The sequence below is a fragment of the Notolepis coatsorum genome (genome assembly GCF_963971535.1).
Source record: "Notolepis coatsorum genome assembly, chromosome: 15".
NCBI lineage: Eukaryota > Metazoa > Chordata > Actinopteri > Aulopiformes > Paralepididae > Notolepis > Notolepis coatsorum.
In genome coordinates, this window is record NC_140179.1 from 6,976,369 (window position 1) to 6,996,039 (window position 19,671).

At 41.6% G+C, this 19,671-nt stretch overlaps 1 protein-coding gene across 1 annotated transcript in view; it reads right to left on the reverse strand.

Moving 5' to 3' along the window:
* Positions 1-19,671, reverse strand: part of LOC311241653 (uncharacterized protein) — a gene marked incomplete at its 3' end in the record, with an annotated part of 63,175 nt that overhangs the window by 3,088 nt on the left and 40,416 nt on the right. The window contains exon 5 of the mRNA XM_084330529.1: positions 12,448-12,631. Within this exon, the coding sequence (XP_084186655.1) occupies positions 12,448-12,631 (184 nt within the window). The remainder of the gene's footprint in view (positions 1-12,447; positions 12,632-19,671) is intronic.

Below are 19,671 nucleotides of genomic sequence, written 5' to 3' on the forward strand. Positions count from 1 at the left end.
CAAGCATAGTCGTAGTACCCCTGAATGAGTGCTCCTGCCAGAGTCTTCAGGGTATTCTTGTTTACCAGAGAGGAGATCCGGTACAAGAATCGAGTTCGTTGGTTGACTTTTTTTATTACATTGGATGCCATTTTGTCACAGGAGAGATTAGCCTCTAGGATGGAACCCAGGTAGGTAATTTCATCTTTCCTTGTGACAATATTGTCACCCACTGTAACTGAGAAGCCGTCGGTCTTGCTGAGTTTGTTATTTGAACCGAAGAGAATGGACTCTGTTTTGCCCATGTGTAATGATAGTTTGTTATCAGCGAGCCATATGCAGATTCTGCCTAGTTCCGAGCTGAGGGTTTTTTCAACCTGTAACTTGTTCTTGTCAGAGACCAGCAGGGCTGAGTCGTCCGCAAACAGGAACAAGTTGCAGTCACAAGCTGACGACATGTCATTTGCATAAATTAGGAACAGTAGCGGTCCTAGTATGCTTCCTTGTGGAACACCACAGCTCACTGTGAGAGGGGGGGATAGGGTACCGTTTACCTCCACCATCTGTTCCCTCCCCTCAAGGTAGGATTGCATCCAGCTCACTGATAGACTATCAAAACCAATTGCTTTTAGCTTGTCAATCAGAATGGAGTGATTGACCGTGTCAAAGGCCTTTTGTAGGTCCAGCATGACCATGCCGCAGTATTTGCCTGCGTCCACCTCTTGTTTGATGTGGTCATTCAAATAGAGAAGGCATGTGTCAGTGGAGTGGGATGTTCTGAAGCCAGATTGGAATTCGTAGATTAGATTTTTTTCCGCTAGGTACTTTTCGACCTGTTCGTAGACTATTTTTTCCATGACTTTCGAGATGGAGGTGAGAATAGAAACAGGGCGGTAGTTGCCTGGGTCTAATTTGCTGCCCTTTTTGTGCAGAGGGGTCACCCTCGCAATTTTGAAGTCCTTGGGGACGTGTCCCTGTTTTATGGAGAGGTTTATTATGTGTGTGATGATTGGGGTGATGGCGGCTGCTGAGTCTCTGAGGAATTTGGAGGGGATGTTGTCATGGCCAGTGGCCTTGTTAGGTTGGAGGGCGCTCAGTTTATTGAGTACCTCATCTGTTGTTACCATTTCCAGCTTGAAGTCGTCCTTGCGGACCCCTAGGTTTTTGTAGTAAGCTACTATGTGTTCTACCCCATAAAGCCCTGAGTGGGAGGGTAGTTTGTTTACCAGTGTTGTGGCTATGTTTGTGAAGAAAATGTTTAAGTAATTGGCTACATCCAGCTTGTCTGTGATGAGCGTGTTGTCCGTTTTTATGTTTATGTTTGAGAATCTGGTTTTAAGTTTTTTACTGCATCCTAGTTGATTATTGAGTAATTTCCAAAGTTCACATGGTTTGTTTTTGTTTTCCTCAGTTTTGTCATTGATGAAATTCTTTTTTGCAGTTTTGATCATGGAGTTTACGTCGTTTCTTAGTCTGTTTCTTTCTAGTTTGAGTTCAGTCACGTGGGCTTGGAGTTCACTGCTCGTGCTTTTAGTAAGCTTTGACTGATTTTTACGAAACTCAGAGCATTTTTTGTCTCTGGTTTTCATAGCGGCCAGTATTTCGGAGTGCATCCACGGCTCAGCGCGATTTTTTACCCTGGTACATAGGTACATTATACAGAGGGTTCGTCTCGTTTACATAGGTACATTATACAGACAGTAATGTTACATCTAGACATGTAATAATAGAGTAAACTTGTACCCATACAGTGTTACATCTAGACATACCAGATCTAGTAATAATAGAGTAAACTTAACTTTCGTCTCAGTAACAATGTTCATAAAGTGTTGAGTGCTACAGTGTAGGTTCGTTTATTAGGACAATTCCACCATTGTGGGGCAAGGACTAAGAATAGGCGACTTCTCTTTGATGACCCTCCCGGAGCTTGGATAGGAGTAGGAATAAACTGTACATATACAGCACTGTTTGAACGTGGCACACAACATACTTCACATGTCATTTCTCTTTTTGTTATTCCACCATTGTGGGGCAAGGACTAAGAATAGGCGACTTCTCTTTGATGACCCGACTTCTCTTTGATGACCCTCCCGGAGCTTGGATAGGAGTAGGAATAAACTGTACATATACAGCACTGTTTGAACCTGGCACACAACATACTTCACATGTAATTTTTCTTTTTGTTATTCCACCATTGTGGGGCAAGGACTAAGAATAGGCGACTTCTCTTTGATGACCCGACTTCTCTTTGATGACCCTCCCGGAGCTTGGATAGGAGTAGGAATAAACTGTACATATAGAGCACTGTTTGAACCTGGCACACAACATACTTCACATGTCATTTTTCTTTTTGTGGAGACGAAGATGATGAGTACCGGTCTTCTCCTCAGACATAAAATCAGTTTTTCAATACAAGTACGACTCAAGACACAGAACATTAGTATGCAAAATAAAAAATGAACACAGATTTTGAGTGTGAATGAAAACTTTATTGCAACAAGATTGCAGAATGGGTACAATACAGTACGGCTCAATACACACAATTGTTAAGGGGATGCAGACCAGAGAAAGAAGTTTTGTCTTGTCTTCTCGTACTGAAAACGTGACTGTTAGCACAGAGACGGCTGCAGTTACACACAGGGCCATTTTCGTTTCGTTTTCAGGGTCAGTTTCGCTTTTCAGAACGCAACGTAATGGCAGGCAAGTTGCCCAGTCCACACGAGCGCTGGATTTAATATAACCATGATTGTATGTGCGCAGTTGCACTGTTCGGCCACACACAACCGGGGATTTGCTGTTGTTGCAGTTGATGGGGAGCCAGTGGAGTTTTTGCAGGGTGGGGGTGATGTGCTGCCAGGGTTTGGTGTGCGTGAGGACCATTGCAGCCGAGTTCAGCGCTGTTTCTTCCTTTCACGGTCGATTCTGTCATCGAATGCCTCCCGCTCACTAATATGAAAAAAGCATAACATACAAAATGTAAAAAAAGGTTGACAATGCAATATTCTGGTAATTCTACACTGTACCACTATACATAGTTAGGTCTAATAGCGATATGACCAGGACAACACATACTGTGACAATAAATTCAAAACAAGACATTTAAAAAGAGAAAATGTTTCAGATAATAAAAACGGATGTGATTGGCTTAGACAGCTCCCCACGTGCTCATCTGAGCCAATCGGTGCTCAGAAATAGGAAACACGTGGTCTTAAACGAGGAAGTAAATTATAATATATTTGCCTTTCATTCTCAGTGAGTAATATACGTTTTATATGTTATATGATGCAAATCATTATTGTATTATTATTATTATTATATGATTGGAAACAAAATATATGGAAATACTGGAAAGAAAAACGCTGAGATGCGATACTGTGTCGATTCGAATAGGCACATATATCATATCATAATATATCACATACAAGCTACCATCAAGACAAATATGGTTTGGTTGAATGAATGGATGAAAACTTTATTAACATATTGCAGAATGGGTACAATACACAGTACGGCTCAATACACACAATTGTTAACTTAGGGGGATGCAGACCAGAGAAACACTTTCGTCTTGTTTACATCAGGGTCCCCCATTTTCAATTCATAATGTCTGACATTTATGACATACAAACACAACATACATTACATCATGACATTTATGACATACAAGACATATTTGATGGGAACAACTCTTTAAACAAAGTGGGTGGCTCTGAAAAGAGCCTTTGGGTGATGGAGGGGCCTGCTGTACAGCGTCGCCTCTGGCTGGAATTCGCAGCTTCTCAGGGCCGTGGAACAGTGCTCACTGCGCCTTCTCACAACAAGGGCGACCCTCACAACAATCGCAACAAGGGCGACAGACGCGCTAGCTGTCTCGTAACATGGCGTCAGACGTCAGCGGTCTGGGCGACACAACATGACCTGCCCCCATCCCTATATTTAGTAAAGATAGCAGAGAGAGAAAGAGAGAGCCAGTTAGCTAATTAAATTCAATTGCACAGGTGGTCTGTGGTGGCCTTGATAAGCAAACCTAATGTCCAAAATAGCGAAATAGGTACTTACATTTTTACATATTTAGTAAAGATAGCAGTCCTATACACACCATGCACTTGCAAGTTTATATTTAGTAAAGATAGCAGTCCTACTACACCATGTACTTGCACGTTTATATTTAGTAAAGATAGCAGAGAGAGCAGAGAGAGAAAGAGAGAGCCAGTTAGCTAATTAAATTGCACAGGTGGTCTGTGGTGGCCTTGATAAGCAAACCTAATGTCCAAAATAGCGAAATAGGTACTTACATTTTTACATATTTAGTAAATATAGCAGTCCTATACACACCATGCACTTGCAAGTTTATATTTAGTAAAGATAGCAGTCCTACTACACCATGTACTTGCACGTTTATATTTAGTAAAGATAGCAGAGAGAGCAGAGAGAGAAAGAGAGAGCCAGTTAGCTAATTAAATTCAATTGCACAGGTGGTCTGTGGTGGCCTTGATAAGCAAACCTAATGTCCAAAATAGCGAAATAGGTACTTACATTTTTACTGAAAGACATCTTGTTCTGCCTGCGCAGTGCGCGCACACCACACTGTGAAAGAGTTCGTCTTCTTCTTCTTGTTGTGATGTGAGAAAGAGTTCGAAAAAAATGGACTCTTTATACTCTCACGTGCTCTAGTCCACACGCATGCGCATACACATTGCGCCCCGCCCTCCGCCCCCCCCCCCCCCCCCCCCCCCCATTCGCAACTACTTGTCCAGACCACTTATACTTCTCCAGACCATTTATACCCGTCCAGACTGGCTCTGCGTCGCTGCAGATACCCCCTACTCCTCGGTTGAGACGATTGGCAGTGTCCGCCCTCTTAACTCCTCCCCCGGCTTCACTCGGCTACTCTCGTCTACTAGTCGAGGCAAACCGAAATCCATCTTGAACAAGCCTAGTGTCGCGGCCGTGATGATCCGAATGAATGAATGATGAATGAAAACTTTATTTAACAGAGGCTCAATACACACAATTGTTAAGGGGATGCAGACCAGAGAAAGACGTTTGTCTTGTTTACATCAGGGTCCCCCATTTTCAATTCATATTGACATTTATGACATACTCAACAACATACATGACATTTATTGCATAGGGACATACAGGTATTTAGTGATACATTTGTGACATATACGAGTAATCTAACGGATTACTCTTCCAATCTTAATAACGCTGTTACCATTACTGCCAAAAAATGCGGCGTGTTACTATGATTGAATCTTTTATTTTAATTTTTTTTATATCAGACAGATCTCTGCGCCGAGAGGCATTACTATCCTTCCTCGGTTAGTGGGCAGCGCGCGAGGTTGGGTAAAATGTCATGGTAAGCCAATCAGAGGTAGAGGTAGAGGTGGGCGGGGGGCGTCTATATTAATCCCAGCCGAAGAGTGCAAGAGCGCTTCCGCATTCTTTGCCGCGCATGCGCATAAGGTCCCTGCTTAGTTCAGACGCCCCATTCAACACGGTTAATCACAGATATAATATAATAATAATAATAATAATATATATACGCGATGGACGCAGCAGGCGATCTTCTTGCTGTCATTACATCCATGTATGTGATTGATTGAAAAGTGTATTAACAGATTGCAGAATGGGTACAGTACAGTACAGCTCAATGTGCATCTTCTGTGTTTGTTTCCTTATTTGATCAATCGCAGAGAGTGCTGGGCACTCAGTTATGTGGTTATGCAGTTATAAGCAGCGATGCGGTTATGTGGTCCTCGTTTGGATAATATGTAATGTTACAATGTACAGCGAAATAACGTTATGGCGATCAATCAATCAATCACATACATGGATGTAATGACAATGTACAGCGAAATAACGTTATGGCGATCAATCAATCACATACATGGATGTAATGACAATGTACAGCGAAATAACGTTATGGCGATCAATGACAGCAAGAAGGGGTAGACACATATATGAAGTATGCAAACATCGCCTGCTGCGTCCATCGCGTATATATATTATTATTATATTATAATATATACCTTATGGACGATGTTTGCATACTTCATATATGTCTCTACCTCTTCTTGCTGTCATTACATCCATGTATGTGATTGATTGATTGATTGAAAAGTGTATTAACAGATTGCAGAATGGGTACAGTACAGTACAGCTCAATGTGCATCTTCTGTGTTTGTTTCCTTATTTGATCAATCGCAGAGAGTGATCAAATCAATCAATCACATACATGGATGTAATGACAGCAAGAAGATCGCCTGCTGCGTCCATCGCGTATATATATTATTATTATATTATATCTGTGATTAACCGTGTTGAATGGGGCGTCTGAACTAAGCTGGGACATCATGCGCGGCGAAGAATGCGGAAGCGCTCTTGCACTCTTCGGCTGGGATTAATATAGACGCGGGCGGGTGCCTCCAGAGTCCGTCTGGCGTCCAGCGAGCGTGTTACTTTCTAACAGCGGAGGAGTGCAAGAATGTGACAATGTGACCGCGGCATCGCGGGAGAGCGGCAGTGCGGAAATAGGCTGTCTATTGCCATTCTCTAAGACAAACGCTAACCTTAACCAGCTCCTTAACAGCGCCTAAACTTAACCGTTCTAACCTTAACCAACTCCGAAACAATGCCTAACCTTAACCTTAACCATGCCTAACCTTAACCATAGAAAGAATATTGCCATTCTCTAAGACAAACTCTAACCTTAACCAGCTCCTTAACAGCGATTAAACTTAACCGTTCTAACCTTAACCAACTCCGAAACAATGCCTAACCTTAACCATGCCTAACCTTAACCGGCGAAAGAATACATGTTAAAAAAAAAAATTTGATGGGATTCGAACCAGTCAACAACGGACCGCAGGACCGCTGCGCTGCCAGGTGAGCTGAGCTTCGAATGAAAATCATGGCGGATTAGGGCGGTTACATAATGCCGCAAGCTCTGCCGCTACGCTCCGCGGTTGCCGCGCCTGCCGCGGGGCGTGTCGCAGCCAATCAGGGAAAACGCGGAAGCAACGGCAGCACTGCTCCGCTGTTAATAAGCCATAGGCGTCCAGCGACACGTTATTTTTTTCCGTAGCCGCATTTTGCGGAGACGCTTTCTGATTGGCCACTGACATGTGCACCCAATCGCGTGACGAGCTGTGTCTTTGCCCATTTCCGGGTCTCCTAATGCCTAGTTTGTCACTGGTTAAGCTTAGGCGACTCTTTCGAAGTTGGTTATGGTTAGAGTTTGGAATCAGGGCTGGTGTTATATCGCCCTGCTCTAAAACAAACTCTAACCTTAACCAACTTCGAAAGAGTGCCTAAGCTTAACCGGTGTAGAAACAGGCTTCACACGATTGGGCGCACATGAAGTGGCCAATCAGAGAGCGTCTCCGCAAAATGCGGCTACGGAAAAAAATAACGCCACAGCAACACAACACAAGCGACTTCAGTCAGCGTGAGACCGCGGTCCGTGTACGTTTTGATAGTTGGTTTGGCAGCCAAATAATCCAAAACTAATCCAACGAACAACACAAGCAGGCATGCGTTGTTCATGGGACGGGGTAGCACGGTGTGTAACCTCACTCGCTATTTGCATATCAATAGCTCCGGTCGTCAGGTGTGTTAAATACGTTCTCAGACACATTCACACCTAACCTTGTTGTGAAGACGTGTTACATTCCATTCGTAGAGGCAATTAGGCACTGTCTTTAGTCTGTGCCCAAGCGAGGGGACATTAAATGCGCATTCGCGGGAGCGCGCACACGCGCCGGGAGCGCGCGTGCACGTGGTGCGTGTCACCCCAGATGATTTCAATAACGCACCACTGAACACAAGCGAGCAGTCAATGACAGACCGCGGGTCCATGAGCGTTTTTTGTTCACTCTTCTGTTAGTTGTGTTGCAGCGCAGGGCACTGCAGTAGTGGAGGCTACAGCCTTATCAACATAGTGCTGTCTTCAGGGGCTCAGACTCAGATATATACATATCTGTATGTCATGCATGTATTAAATCTCATGATTAGATTAGTTTAGATGATTAGATTAGATTCTTATATGTATGTCATAAATGTAATTAATTTTAAATGGGGGACCCTGATGTAAACAAGACGAAAGTCTTTCTCTGGTCTGCATCCCCTTAACAATTGTGTGTATTGAGCTGAACTGTACTGTACCGATTCTGCAATCGGTTAATTAAAATGTTCAATCAATCAGTATATATTTGTTATTTATTTTTGGTATAGTGCTTAACAAGCATAATTTAATGTTGCCCAGTTGTGGCCTGTTGAGGGGCAATACATATCAAAAGTTCCAAAACATCTATTGTTTGTATGATCCACTATATAAACATAGTAATTATAATATCTACATAAATGGCATTTATGGATCATTTGGAGGCTAATCTCACGTTGTCCCACAGCAACATTAAAATAGTTTAGATTTGTGTATATTGTTTATGTAAAAAAATTACTTGAAAGTAACGCAATAGTTACTTTCTGAAGTAACTAGTTACTTTTATAATTTGTAACTGAGTAAGTAATTTAGTTACTTTTTGGAAGAAGTAACTGGTAACTGTAACTAGTTACTTTTTTAAAGTAACTTGGTACCCATGTACATGTCAAAATACTTCCCAAAGGTCAGTGAATACCACGATCACAACACCAGAGGGAGCTCCACAACTCATGTTAAACCCAGATTCGTCTCAAACAAGGGACTAAACACGTTTAGCAATTATGCCACATTAATGTGGAACGCCCTACCCAAAGCTGTAAAGTAATGTGAATCACTACCCACTTTCAAAACCACTCAAAGAGCACCTACGAGAGACTGCAATTCGAAACTGGCCCCTGCAAATGTCTTAACGCAACCCCCTCCAATGTACAATAAATGTCCTATTAAACCCAATAATACACAAGACCCTCTTCTTGGGACAAAGTAAGGTTTCGTCGATAATCCAATGAACAGTTAGCCCCCCCCCCCCCTTGGTAGTCCCCCCCTCCACCCCACCTACCAACCTCCTCCAATGTAGTTTCTTCACCAAATGTATATACTCTCTTTTTTAGACTCTTCTTGTAGCAAAAACAGTACTGTATTTGTAAATCTGGCATGTCATAAATGTATAGATGTAGCAGTACTGTCTATCTGTATGTCATATATGTCCTGATGAATTGAAAATGGGGGACCCTGATGTAAACGACAAAAGTCTCTCTCTGGTCTGCATCGCCTTAACAATTGTGTGTATTGAGCCGTACTGTATTGTACCCCATTCTGCAATCTGTTAATAAAATGTTCAATCAATCAATCAATGTACCTGTCCATGGGTTTGACCTTTCATCTGCCTCTGCCTCAGTCTCCTGCATTCAGGTCCACTCCCATATAGAACTGACACTAACATACATTTTAATTTCAGTCAGTACAGTACTTAAATCAGAAATAGTTCTCACATAAAAGGAACTTGATTTGGTTGTTTTTGGTGCGACAGTGACAGAGTGACGGACAAACAATTATGGTAGAATAAAAATAAAAAGGTGGAATAAAATAAAATGGAATATAAACTCAATTAAAATAGAAGCACAATAGAATAGAATATCATTATAAAATAAAAAATAAATAGGTATAGGACAGGGCTGTACAACATATAAAAACTGGAACTCACACATTTTGATTGGATGGTTGCAGCAGAAAGTGGATTTTCCCAGGGCATTGTACTTAGAATTATCACTCAGAAGCACCGCAATCGTCTCTTCTTGTTTAAAAGAGACCAAGCATTCTGAGGTTGTTACATTTGAATGATACGGTTTAATTTTAAAGGTCCCATATTGTAGTCCTTTTCAACAAGTTAAATAGGTATTTGAGGTCCACTAAACATGTCTTTTATGATGCATTCTAGCTGTATATTCTATACCCCTGTTTCAGTCCTGTTCCCAAACCCTGTTTCTGTGTCTGTAGATAGGTCTTTATTGCCAGAGGGGCTAACCACTATTAAACTGTCAACAAAAATGTCCCAAAAGGTCTTATCGTATAAAAAGATAATCTAGGGATGTATAGAAATGAATGACTGGCTTTATCATATTTGTGGCCCAATGTTCTTGAAATATATTCAAATTAACATATATTTATGTAGACAATGCATACTTAAACATTAACATTTCCAAAAACGTTTTACACCGAAAATAATTGTCTCAATGTAAGTAATGAACTGGGAAAGTTTTGTGGTGATATTTATTATGTAAAATGTTTGACCCCTTTCAACTTTTCTGGTGGAGCCAAAAAAGTCCCCTGCTATATTCTGCTCCCCTCACGTAATTCGCTCAAGGCTCGGACTGTGGTTGTACACATGATCGTAATCAGGTTATTGTGCGCCCGAGTCTCCCGACACAGTGAGGCATTCACCGGTAGGGGGTAGGTGCGCAAAAGTTACGATACCTCAGCGTAGGAAGGTCTGATCGACTCAGGATTTGTTCAGGAGACTCGGGCGTATAAAAACATTAGCATGGCGATGTCTCTAGTCCCCAGACAACCCGACCTACGGGCTACGAGCGAATCTGTGAAAGGGAGCAAAATATGGCAGGAGACCTATTTAGCAAAATCTAAATTTTTTAACAAAAGCACTCCATACCTTCAGGAGGTGATAACCACTAATAAGCTACAAAAACCAAAGGAATATCATATCAAAACATAATCTAGGGATGTATAGGTATAATAAAATCACATCTAGAATTTACCCATGCAGATGGTACCAAATTGTCCAATTTGTATGTACAAATTAAATCCAGTATGTACCTGACACAGAGACTGTGTGTCAGGTACATGGTAGACAGTCTGTGTACCATGTACTTGACACATAGTCTGTCTACCATGTACTTGACACAGAGTCTGTCTACCATGTACTTGACACATAGAGTCTGTCTACCATGTACTTGACACATAGAGTCTGTCTACCATGTACTTGACACATAAGAGTCTGTCTACCATGTACTTGACACATAGTCTGTCTACCATGTACCTGACACAGTCATGTATGTATTTAAAGCAAACAAACTCCATTTGTTTCAACTCAAATGAAAGCATTGTCACGTATGAACCATAAAAATGCATTACTGTTATGTAACCAAGAGATTACCTGGGGGGGGGGGGGGGGGGGAAGAAATTCTGTGCATGGATTATAACATACAACTTTCTCTTGGGCATTTCCTGGTTGTAGCACCTGGCTGGTGTTATAGTATAGATAACATTAAGCCACAAGGTGTCACACTAGCACCAGCATGTCATTTATCCAATCAGGTGCATTCCACGTGGATAAATGGGAAGTAGGGAGGGGATACATGCCTGCTGCAACATTCATTTTATCTATAGCACCTTTAAACAAGGTAAATACTTCACCTACAAACATAATACTGTTCTGACAATATTGATAACAGTAATTAACAGTCGCTGAAAAGTTGCTTTCTTTCAACCTTGAGGTGAAAGTGGAAGTGGAGGGGCCTTCTCTGGAGGGCTTAGACAAGCCTTCTCTTGAAGACGGCAAACCTTCTCTTGAAGAGGCCATGCCTTCTCTTGAAGAGGCCAAACCTTCTCTTGAAGAGGACAAACCTTCTCTTGAAGAGGACAAACCTTCTCTTGAAGAGGCCAAGCCTTCTCTTGAAGAACCCAAACCTTCTCTTGAAGAGGCCAAGCCTTCTCTTGAAGAACCCAAACCTTCTCTTGAAGAGGCCAAGCCTTCTCTTGAAGAGGCCAAACCTTCTCTGGAGGATGATGTGTCTTATCTGAACTCAACTGATAAGTTGTAGTTCTGTATTTTCTTTTGTACATTTGTATTGCATTTGTTTTGTCCAGGACCCCAGGAAGACTAGAGGCTCTTTCATGTGTCTCCAATGGGGATCCTTTAATAAACAAACTGAAACTGAAACATTTTCTAGAAGTTTTCCATCTGGTGCAGTGTAGGTCAGTTTCCTCTTCTGCCTACGTGTGTTCTCACTGTACTGCTCAGGTTCTGAGTCAGATTCAGATTCAGAAGTCGCCATGTGTTTGCCACTTGAAGTCGTTGGTGACCTGCGCTGAATGGCAGTTTTGGATTCAGCAGATTGTCCGTTTGTTATCATACAATCAGACTCATCAGAAGTGTCCTTGCTTTCGTTTGCGGTTGGAAGTCTCCTCTCTTCGCACTTGCGTACATTCTTTGCAAAATCGCCATCATCACTCTCAGAGTCAGACTCGGGTAAAGAAGGACTCTGCGATAGGCTACGTCTGACGTGTCCTCGCCTTCTTCATCCTTACTATCTGACTTGGAGGGAGATCTTCGGAAGCTCGAGATGTTGAGTAATCAGAACTGTGTTCAGTTTCAGATGTACTTAGGTCCCCATCACATTCAGGGTCAGACTCAACTTCACATGAAGGTGTCATCTGTGGCCTCGGGTTCTGATCCCCGGTCTGAATGTCGCTGTCCTCCTCCTCTGGGGCAGAGAAAATGGCACAGTGGGCATAATTGATGTTCTTCGCCTTTAGGAAACTGTTGAAAGAGTCAAACACCTCTATGTCAGAGGAGGCAGACGCCGCTGCTAGTTTTGAGGTGGAGTCTAGATCGATGGATTGTTCACGTTGCAGATCTTCATGTTCCAACCCTTCCTCTTTAGCTTCAGTCTTCACCGCACTTTCACACTGTGAAGAGTTAAAGAGTGCATGTTTAGACGATTCAGTACGTTATAGGCTCAAATCTCTGATTCATACATCCCATGCATACTGATGTGGACACACAGATACTGACGCCGGTATTAAAGATGATACCAGGCTAAAATACTGCAGGTACTGAGGGTGATACCAGGCTAAAATACTGCAGGTACTGAGGGTGATACCAGGCTAAAATACTGCACGTACTGAGGGTGATACCAGGCTAAAATACTGCACGTACTGAGGGTGATACCAGGCTAAAATACTGCACGTACTGAGGGTGATACCAGGCTAAAATACTGCACGTACTGAGGGTGATACCAGGCTAAACTACTGCAAGTACTGAGGGTGATAACAGGCTAAAATACTGCAGGTACTGAGGGTGATACCAGGCTAAAATACTGCAGGTACTGAGGGTGATACCAGGCTAAAATACTGCAGGTACTGAGTGTCATACCAGGTTAAAATACTGCAGGTACTGAGTGTCATAACAGGCTAAAATACTGCAGGTACCGAGGATGATACCAGGCTAAAATACTGCAGGCACTGAGGGTGATACCAGGCTAAAATACTGCAGGTAGGGTATATTTGCAGTTGGAGATAATCTAATCTCAACATGCAACGAACGGCCCACATGTGGGCCCTCTTGAGGATGATTCACGATTTGCGACCCGCCACTTTGCCGACCTCTAGCGGCTCGGGTGTGCATTTTTATTTTTTTATTGATCTTTTTCCCCCTCCATTTTTCCTCCGATTTTCTCCCATCCCAATGTTAGTCGTATGCCAATTCCCAATCCCTTCCTGGTCGCTGCGCACTTACCCCCCACAGTCAGATCATCTGGGAGAGTGGATGCTACCACGTGCTTCCTCCGACACACGTCCAGCCAATCACCGCTTCTTTTCACCTGGCAGCGCGGATTCTCACTGAGAGGGCGTAGCGTGTGGGAGGATCACACTATCCCCCTCAGGTCCTATCCGCGCTTAGCAGGCGCCCCGACCGAACTGTAGGAGTCGCTGTTTACAACGACCCGGACCCACCCGCCAGCTTCTCCCACCCTCTAATACAGCCAATTGTATTAGTATTAGTATATATACAATATATATATATATAGAATTAAAGCCCTATTTGTTGCCTGTCCATTGCCGTTTCAGGCGACAATATCCGTTCAGCAGTTCTCGAGTTACATGCCGATATGTGAGGCGTGTGCCAAAGTACACGGCAGAGTCAGATTACCACCCGACTCCCGGGGCTCTAGCTCAGTCAAATAACTTGGCGATCTCAAAAAATGTTGGACAGGGTTGTGGGTTGCAAATCAGGGATCTATGTGAAAGGTCACAAGTGAAAACAGGAAGAGAAAAAAACGCTGAATGCATTGAAGTCTATGAGAAAACTGAAACCTGCAGATTTTGTAGTTTTTACACAGTATACCGAAATCGCTCCTAATCACTCATTTCTGAATGGATTTTTTTGAAATCCGTTGGACATTATACTACATAACCCAGGGTGTTTTTTAAGCCAAACCAATTTTTTGGGAAGTATACTTTTGGATATTGCAACTACTACAGAAAAACGTACACAAGTTAAAGTTCAACTCAAGTTCAGACCTATGTTACTCTATTTCATTAGCACTAAATGTGACCTTGCTTTAGTGTATCTAAAACTTCAGAATGTTATCTTTCAAAAGAGACTAGGCTTATGCATGTGATATAAGTATAAAGTATAGTATTTTGGTTTGGCAAAAAAAGAGTATGCAGTCCTCAAAAACGAAAACTAAAATGGCCACTTTTTGGGGCGCCTGTTAAGAGGCTAACTCACTTGGAGAGTGAATATGATATATCAAAGGAAACTACTCAACATCTATATATACTAGAGAATAGTCGGATTTAATTGCAGTTAGTAAATATTGAGAATAGTCATATTTAACCTCAGTTAGTAAATATAGAGAAAAGTCAGATTTGACCGGTTTGTAAATATAGATAATAAACAGATTTAATTGCAGTTAGTAAATATAGAGAATAGCTACTGATGTTTATATGATATGGACCCTCTGCCAGTGGGTCTTGGACTTCCTGACGGGCAGACCCCAGGTGGTAAGAGCAGGCAACTGCACCTCCTCATCCATCACGCTCAACATAGGGGCCCCCCAGGGCTGTGTTCTGAGCCCCCTCCTCTACTCCCTGTACACACATGACTGCGTGGCACAGAGGAACAACAACACAATCATCAAATTTGCTGATGACACAGTAGTGGTGGGCCTGATCTCTGCCAACGACGAGAGGGCCTACCTGGAAGAGGTAGAGAATCTGTCACAGTGGTGTCAGGAGAACTGCCTGTCCCTGAACGTCAGCAAAACAAAAGAGATGATTGTGGACTTCAGGAGGTCGGGGGTCAAGGACTACAGCCCCCTCAGCATCGACGGGGCACCGGTTGAGAGAGTGAACAGTTTCAAGTACCTCGGAGCCCACATATCCGAGGACTTGACATGGACCACACACATTGACAGTGTTGTGAAGAAGGCACGACAACGCCTCTACTTCCTCAGGCGCCTAAGGAAGTTCCAAGTCAGTCAGAAGATCCTTAGGAACTTCTACTCATGTACAATAGAGAGCATCCTGACTGGCAACATCACCTCCTGGTTTGGGAATAGCACTGCACAAGACCGTAGCAGACTACAAAGAGTGACACGTTCAGCCGAATGCACAATTGGAGGGGGGCTTCCCACCCTCCAGAACATTTACAACAAGCGGTGCAGGGGGAAGGCTAAGAGAATCATCAAGGACTTCAGCCACCCGAACAACTGCCTCTTTGAACTGCTGCGGTCAGGCAAGCGATACCGGAGTCTTAAGGCGAGCACAGAAAGACTCAGAAGAAGCTTCTATCCCCAGGCCATCAGGCTGCTAAACGAACAATAAATACTATGCAACAACCATCAAATGCACACAGCACACACACGCACACACTCACTTAAACAAACAACACACTGCAGCACCCACTCTCCACACTTTAGATCACACAAACACACTTTATATTTATTGATAAAGGATTTGCACTACAACTCGTACACCTACTGTAAATTGTACCTAAATTGCACCTCATCCCATTTCTGCCTTGCACTATATAGTATTGTATATTAGTACACTGCATAGTATTGTATATTATATGGTAACTCAGTTACGTCTATTCTGCATCGAACATTGTACATATGTCTATACTGAACACTGTGACCTCATTTTTTTTTTACTTCTAATTCACATGCTATACTATGTTATTTTATTTCATACTTATCTTGTCTTGCACAGTCTCTGGAGCGTAACAGTAAGACGCATTTTGTATAAAAGTATTCTGTACTTCTGTATGACAACTATTAAAGAAACTAAACCTACCGTATGACTCCTACAATGTGATTGTAAGGAGGAAAAATTATTCACACATCCTTACATGAACATATTCTGTACATGTTCTCAGTCACTCTATAGCCATACATGGACTCCCGTCTCTGCTCAGTATCTGCTTCTGACACTATAATGTAAACAGCCATTTGCACATTCTTGGTATCTAGGGACATCTATGGACCTCAGGGAATGTATTCACAGTGTCAGAAATATTGTGTCTATTACTAGGCTTGCTTAAATTGTGATGAAACAAAGGAGAATATGAATTATGATTGTTCTTTGCATTTTTGACAGTGAATAACACCATGCTAATAATGACCAAACATTAAAAACTGCCACTGATCTCGTTCAGTACCTCCTTGAGATCATGTGTACAGAACATCTAAGGAAATGAATAAAGGGAAGATGATTAAACAGAAGGTTCTGTATACTGTACTGAATTCTCCCATCCGACCAATGCTATTTGCAATATTATTATAGAATATAGAATAGGAGGCTTATAAATTACCTTATTATAGCCAATTCGCACATTTATATATATATATTAGTGCTGTCAAACGATTAAAATATTTAACTCGATTAATCGCATGATTGTCCATAGTTAACTCGCGATTAATCGCAAATTAATCAATTTTTTTTCTCATTTTTTTTTACCTTAAAGGACGACTCTACTTTTTTTTGGAAATTAGCTTATTTAACATCTTCCCTGGAGTTAGACAAGAAGATGCATACCTTTTTTGTCTCTGTGCGTGCATTTTAGCTTTGGGAATAGACGCTCCGTTAGCATAGCTTAGCTTCATAACTGGAAGTGAGGCAGGACAGTAGCCTTACAGTGCCTTACAGTGTATTGCAAGGTCTGACATTGACCAAACTTGATATGCATGACCTTGGTGGGCTCTAGGTCAACTCCTGAAAAGGGGGTCAATGTCAGACCTTGCAATCAAAGGTTAGGGGGCGCACTGAAATTATGGCAAGGGTTATTAGCCCCCTAACTTTTGATTGCAAAGTCTGACATTGACCCCCTTTTCAGGAGTTGACCTAGAGCCCACCAAGGTCATGCATATCAAGTTTGGTCAATGTCAGACCTTGCAATACACTGTAAGGCACTGTAAGGCTACTGTCCTGCCTCACTTCCAGTGATGAAGCTAAGCTATGCTAACAGAGCGTCTATTCCCAAAGCTAAAATGCACGCACAGAAACAAAAAAGGTATGCATCTTCTTGTCTAACTCCAGGGAAGATGTTAAATAAGCTAATTTCCAAAAAAAGTGGAGTCGTCCTTTAAACAGATCTTTTTCAAGTTCCAAGTTTTAATACTCTTATCAACATGCGAGTCAACAAATGCTTGCTTTGTGCAGCCATTTAACACAAAAGGATGACCCTCATGCATTGCAAATTTGCATCAAATTCAAAACAGAGTGATGCACAAAATAACTTAAAAGAAAATAATAATTTAAAACAATGAATAAAGTGTGCATGAAATAATAGGGGAAAGAAAACGTTAGGAGCTTGTTACATTCACACACACAAGGGCTGAGTAATCACACCCCCCCCCTCTCTCTCACACACACTCTCCCAGCTCTTTTTCTCTTTTGCCCCTTCCTCATCTCTCTCACCCCCCTCTCTCTATATATCTCACACACACACACACACACACACACACACACACACACACACACACACACACACTTCAGAAACAAACATAGTATCTATGAGAGCATCAATAATACACCTGAGTGAAGTCTAGTAAAAAAAAAAAAAAAAAAATTATTGCCCGATTCTATTAACGCCACTATTTTTTTTAACTAGACTTCACTCAGGTGTATTATTGATGCTCTCATTGATGCTATGTTTCTTTCTGAAGTGTGTGTGTGTGTGTGTGTGTGTGTGTGTGTGTGTGTGTGTGTGTGTGTGTGTGTGTGTGTGAGAGATATAGAGAGAGAGGGGGGTGAGAGAGATGAGGAAGGAGCAAGAGAGAAAGAGAGCTGGGAGAGTGTGTGAGAGAGAGAGGGGGTGGGGGTGTGATTACTCAGCCCTTGTGTGGGTGAATGTAACATGTTCCTAACGTTTTCTTTCCCCTATTATTTCATGCACACTTTATTCATTGTTTTAAATTATTATTTTCTCTTAAGTTATTTTGTGCATCACTCTGTTTTGAATTTGATGCAAATTTGCAATGCATGAGGGTCATCCTTTTGTGTTAAATGGCTGCATAAAGCAAGCATTTGTTGACTCGCATGTTGATAAGAGTATTAAAACTTGGAACTTGAAAAAGATCCGTTTAAGGTAGGGAAAAAAATCGATTAATTTGCGATTAATCACGAGTTAACTATGGACAATCATGCGATTAATCGAGTTAAATATTTTAATCGATTGACAGCACTAATATATACATATATTATCTTTCAAATGCCCGAGTTCAATTTTGATTTAGTATCACCAGGCGTGCATGAGAACAGATAATGAAATCTACTGAATGTACAGTCGCTTTTTTATTTTGATCAGGGTGGCACCATTTTGAAACTATTTTCAAATCTAATTGTTGCTGAATGCTAACAATAGGGAAAAGAAACTAACTGCCTTTTCAAATTTCAAAAACGTTACCTTTTGTGGTAGAATTATCCCGAATAATAACAGTTATTGAAATAATTCATAGAGAACTCTGAACCCCATAGAACTATAGGAAGTGTAGTTTTCCAAAATTCCAACGCAGATCCAGACCTATGGATCTCCGTTACAAAATGGCCGCAAAAAACTACAATTCCCATGGTTCAAGGTTTTGCAAAATGGTCGCCTCTCCCGGATTATACAGACATTCCAAAGAGGAAAATCTATCTATATAGCACTTTAACCTATTCCTAAACTAATGTATTGATGATAATATACATTCTGAATGCTGTTGACATGTTCATGATGTTTATACTTGAATACGTTTGAAATTAAAATCGCTAGTTTTATAGAACAGTCCAGAAATATTGATTTATGACCATTATGTCATTTCGGGACTGGTACCGGTCCCATCGGGTGGAAGAGGTTAAATATGTATAAAGTAATATGACTCTCTTCGTCTGTGAGAGATCTAAAACATTACTGTGTTACGGTCTCTTCTATCCTGCTCTTTATCCTCTCCTCCCTTCTTCCCCACTCTATTACTGATACAAGAGCATTTTTACTTCACAAACTGTATGGATCCATATTAGGGCTGCACGATTTTGGGTAAATATCTAATAGTGATTTTTCTGACAGATATTGCGATTCAATTTGCGCACACACACAGAGAAAGGAAGAATGGCTTATAGTAGACTTAATGGGTCTCATTCCCGAACGGATTTACGACCAAACATTTCCTCTTAGGCAGATTTCTGCCCATTTAAGACATATTAGGGCTGGTAGTACGATTCCCCAAATTTTCCTGAGATCGGATTTGACCGTGGCTGAGAGCAGATTTAAGAGTGCTGAGGAGCACACTTATGATTGATTGACTAATTGAAAATTGTATTAACTTGACAGACTGTGTTCTCATAGTGATTCCTTCATGTCAACGCTACAGGCCTCCTTGGAATTAATTACTTAATCATAATTAAAATAAATATGATAATATTTGTACGATAAGAAATTACGCATTTGATGTCGGAAAAAT